Raw genomic sequence first — 5,000 nt, forward strand, 5'->3', positions numbered from 1 at the left:
TCTTGCCTCGGATGGATGGTACTGGCCGGCTTATCTCTTGCTTGTGTTCGAACCTGAAACAGATAGGAACCTTTAGTGAGTTTTCAACAGGAACAAGAACAGAACTAGATATGATTCTTTTGGTTTTTATGGAATTGGTTGAATGAAATCTAAACAAAAGATAGAGAAGGAGTAGATTGGCGGATGGGATCTGCTGCTGGACGTATGTCTCTCTCAGCAAGATGCCTAGGTCGGACAGGAAGATAGGTATGGATCCGGCTCTTGCTGGACGTATGTCTCTCTCAAGATTCGGACAAGGAATGGAATGGATCGAAGGACGCCACAAAGAACAATGGATCGGCTCTTTGATATGTCACACGGCTGCTCTCAATGTTTCACACAACTGAAAGACTTAGGGTTTCTTTGCTAAAGCAAAAACGATTTTCATAAAAGACTTAGCCGAAAAGTTGGCAACTACAAGGGTTTAAATAGATGTTCCTTACTGGACTTTAAAGAATAAAAGGGCCTAGACAAATGGCCAAAGTCTTAACCGAAATAAAATAAAGAAAACAATAGACCGGTCGCGGGTTGAGATGTCCGGATCAGAACTCATAGTATGCTTGCTTGTTGCCTCATTAAAACCTTTCGGGAAAACCCAGTGGGACAAAACCTCGATAAGGAAAAAGAGTACAACACATACTACTCCTTCTGATGGTCGGCTATATCTCTGAACAGGAAGCAAGTTGGTTGGATGGATTGAGTATGAAGGTGGAAATGGTCAGGCCGGCTTCATTCAGGCCGATGGAGGAGAACTGGCTCGAATGGACAGGGTCTGGAACCTCTAGTGGTTCACCGGTGTCTTCCAGCTTCAAGTCAGACAACTCCTGGATCAATAGTTGCTTGAACCCGGTTTGTTCCTGTGCAAGCAACTCCTGGACAGCTTTGGCAAATCCAGCTCTTATAACTCTTGAACCGGACCTTGTGGTTGGACCTTTGCGGATAATGGGAACCTCAGTCGTGGGTACTACAACATCCCCTCCCTCTTGAACAGGTTCTGTCCTCAGAACATCTCCGTCATCTGCAATATAAGGAGACAAGTCAGACACATTGAACGTTCGGGAAACTTGGAACTCACCTGGCAGTTCTAGCCGGTAGGCATTATCATTGATCCGATCGAGCACTCGGAATGGTCCGTCCCCTCGTGGGCTAATTTGCTCTTCCTCTCTTCCGGAAACCGTTCTGGCCTCATGTGGAGCCACACCCAGTCGCCTGGTTGTAAGATAACTTCTGTGCGCCCCTTGTTGAGCTTTATCCGGTTCCTTTCAGCCTTCTTCTCCAAAGTCTCCTTGACTTGCCGGTGCATGTTCTTCACAAACTCAGCCTTTTTGTCACCACTCTGGCTGACTTGCATGGCTGGTGGCAATGCGGCTAGGTCCATGGGCGTCTCTGGTCTAAAGCCATACACGATCTCAAAAGGGGAGAGATTAGTAATAGAGTGCCTTGCATGGTTATAAGCAAACTCAATGAAAGGCAACAAACTCAACCAATTTTTAAGATTCTTACCCACCGTAGCCCTCAATAACTGAGAGAGTGTACGGTTTACTACCTCGGTCTGTCCATCAGTTTGTGGATGGCAAGTGGTCGAGAAAAGGAGCTTGGTTCCAAGCTTTTTCCACAATGTCCTCCAGAAGTGGCTGAGAAACTTTGTGTCTCGGTCGGACACGATGGTACGAGGCACTCCATGTAAGCGCACCACTTCCTTGAAGAAGAGATCAGCGGTTTGGCTTGCATCATTGGTCTTGGAACACGGAATGAAGTGTGCCATCTTGGAGAACCTGTCCACTACAACAAAAATAGAATCCTTGTGTTCTATCTTGGGCAAGCCCAGCACAAAGTCCATAGACAGGTCGACCCACGGTGCAATAGGAATAGGTAAAGGCATGTGTAATCCATAAGGATGCGACCTGGATTTGGTTTTGAGACAGACAGTGCACTTGGCGCAAAGACTCTCGACGTAGCGCCTCATCCGGGGCCAATAGAAGTGGTCGGACAGGACGCTCAGAGTTTTGTCCCGACCGAAATGCCCCATCAACCCACCCCCATGAGCTTCTCTAGTCAGTAGATCTCGCATGGAACCATGAGGAATACACAGGCGTTTCTCCTTGAAGAGGAACCCGTCCTGCTGATAGAATGGACCCATGGCCCCCTTAGCCGTGTTACTGTAAAGCTCAGAAAAGTCAGGGTCAGTTTCATAAGACATTTTGAGTTGCTCAAAACCCATGATCTTAGCCTCCATGGTGGTAATGAGTGTGTGGCGCCGGGATAGGGCGTCGGCCACTATGTTGTCCTTTCCCTTCTTGTACTTGATCACATAAGGGAAAGTTTCCACGAACTCCAGCCACCTAGCATGCCTCTTCTTGAGTGTGGTCTGGCCCCTCAAATGCTTAAGAGTTTCATGATCTGTATGAATAATAAACTCTTTAGACAAAAGATAATGTTGCCAAGTTTCAAGCGACCTTACTAGAGCATATAGCTCTTTATCATAGGTGGGGTAATTGAGGGCGGCTCCACTCAATTTCTCACTGAAAAAGGCCACTGGCCGGCCTCCTTGGGTCAGCACGGCTCCTATTCCTGTCCCTGAAGCATCACACTCAATCTCAAAAGGTTTATCAAAGTTAGGAAGAGTTAAAACCGGTGCATGTGTCAAGCTATATTTAAGCCTGTTGAAAGACTCCTCTTGGGCAGGGCCCCAAGCAAAGGTTACATTCTTCTTGATCACGGAGGTCATTGGGGCGGCAATGGTACTGAAGTCCTTCACAAATCGTCGATAGAAACTGGCCAGTCCATGGAAGCTGCGGGTATGTCCGATCGTGGTCGGAGTCGGCCAGTCTTGTATCGCCTTGATCTTCTCTTCATCAACCTTCAGTCCCTGTGAACTCACAACAAAGCCTAAAAATACCAACTGATCAGTGCAGAATACACATTTCTTAAGGTTAGCATAAAGGCCTTCTTGCCTTAAGGCTTTCAAAACCTGCTCTAGGTGTCCCATGTGTTCAGTTAAAGACCTGCTGTAAATCAAGATATCATCAAAGTATACAACCACGAATTTACCAATGTAAGGTCGGAGGACCTCATTCATGAGTCTCATGAAGGTACTAGGGGCGTTGGTAAGGCCAAACGGCATCACCAGCCACTCGTATAGACCTTGCTTGGTCTTGAAGGCAGTTTTCCACTCATCTCCTTCCTTCATGCGGACTTGATGGTATCCACTCCTGAGATCAATCTTAGAAAACACAACAGACCCACTCAGTTCATCCAACATATCATCTAATCTGGGTATAGGGTACCGATATTTGATGGTTATGTTGTTGATGGCTCGGCAGTCCACACACATGCGCCACGTCCCATCCTTCTTAGGCACTAGTAAGACCGGGACCGCACAGGGACTAAGGCTCTCGCGGATGTAGCCTTTGTCCATGAGATCTTGGACCTGCCGCTCCAGTTCCTTGGCTTCCTCAGGGTTGACACGGTAAGCAGCTCGGTTTGGTAGTGGCGCGCCGGGTACAAGGTCTATCTGATGTTCTATGCCACGGACAGGGGGTAAACCGGCTGGAATCTCATCAGGAAAGACGTCCTTGTAACGTCCCATGAGATCTTGTACTACGTCCGGTACTTCAGGAGCTTCTAGACCTGCATAGCAACCTTCCTTAAAGATCATTAGTAGCACCTGTGTCTCACGTTGTAATGATTTAAGCACTTGTCCGGAAGTCATGTATAGGTTAGTGTTACTTACCTGGCCGGACTGCGTCATGGCCTTTTGCATATCATGAACTTCTTGAGGGCTGAGAGGTGCTAGGCTGTGCTTCCTGTTGTTGTGGACGAAGCTATAGATGTTGGTGCGTCCATGGTGAAGAGTCTCCTTGTCAAACTGCCACGGCCTTCCTAGAAGTATATGGCCGGCTTGCATGGGCACAACATCACACTTGACCTGATCTTGGTACTTGCCAATACTGAATGACACAACAACCTGTTCGGCAATCTTGAGTTCAGTCTCATCATTGAGCCATTTGAGACGGTATGGCCGAGGATGGGCAGTTTTTACCAGCCCTAGCTTATCAACAAGATACTTGCTAGCCACGTTAGTACAAGATCCGCCATCTATGATCAAACTACATACCTTGTGATCAACCTCGGTCCAATTACGCGCTCTCCACACTGGCCCGGACTTGGCAACGTCTCGATCCCACCACGAAAGAGCATTGTCCGTCAGCTGGGCTGCTGCTAGGGCAACCTTCTTGGCCTAACTATATTGGTAATAGTCGAAGATGTACTCCATGCGCTTCTCCCACACGATGTAGGCATCCGGATCAACCTTGCCAGCAAACGTTGGGGGATGAAGCTTAAGCGCCTTGCCTCCCAACCAAGGCTCTTCCTCCTCTCGGTCTCGACCTCCTCTACGGTCGCGGCCTCCTCCTACTTGGACCCAGGGTCCTCGCGCGTTCCTCCTCCCACCCCGGTTTGGCCTCTCTTCGTCCTGACTGCGCGTATCATCAGTACTGTCCTCGTCCGAGTCAGTGTCATGCGGGTCAGGCTGATTCCTTTCAGGTGGCCGAGGTCCGTTGTGTCTGCCTCCCTGCCGTAGCTGAGTAACCTCGGCGGTTATAGCCCTAAGGCTCGCCCTCAACTCTTCATTGTCGGCTAGGAGCTGAGCGTTTATGGCCGCTTGATCTTGACCTACATCTCCCATAGTTTCTCTGAAAAGATACTCAAAGAAAATTAGAGGCAAGAGAGATTAAATAGTAGCTTGGGGTCGGATACTTGAGTATCGACCAAGGCAAGAAAAAAAGTAAATGCTAAAATTTATGAAAGAAAATCGAATCAAGTTGAAAAAGGAAAGATGAATATATTTTTTTTTTTTTTTTTGAAAACTTGGAGAACAATCCGAAAATTTAAAAAAAAGGAAAGTAAATATTTTTTTTTTTTTTTTTTGGAATTGTGACAACTAGGGTTCAGAAAGAACT

At 47.5% G+C, this 5,000-nt stretch overlaps 1 protein-coding gene across 1 annotated transcript; it reads right to left on the bottom strand.

The window, feature by feature from the left end:
- Window positions 1–2,604: 2,604 nt before the first annotated feature.
- Window positions 2,605–4,239, bottom strand: LOC125598588. The gene is made up of 4 exons (XM_048772582.1): window positions 4,157–4,239; window positions 3,773–4,109; window positions 3,410–3,706; window positions 2,605–2,616 (listed from the first exon to the last, which is right to left on the bottom strand). The coding sequence occupies exons 1-4, from the start codon at window positions 4,237–4,239 to the stop codon at window positions 2,605–2,607; spliced, it is 729 nt and encodes a 242-aa protein (XP_048628539.1).
- Between the last annotated feature and the right edge of the window lie 761 nt (window positions 4,240–5,000).

The sequence above is a fragment of the Brassica napus genome, unplaced genomic scaffold (genome assembly GCF_020379485.1).
Source record: "Brassica napus cultivar Da-Ae unplaced genomic scaffold, Da-Ae ScsIHWf_1743;HRSCAF=2373, whole genome shotgun sequence".
NCBI classification, from domain to species: Eukaryota; Viridiplantae; Streptophyta; class Magnoliopsida; order Brassicales; family Brassicaceae; genus Brassica; species Brassica napus.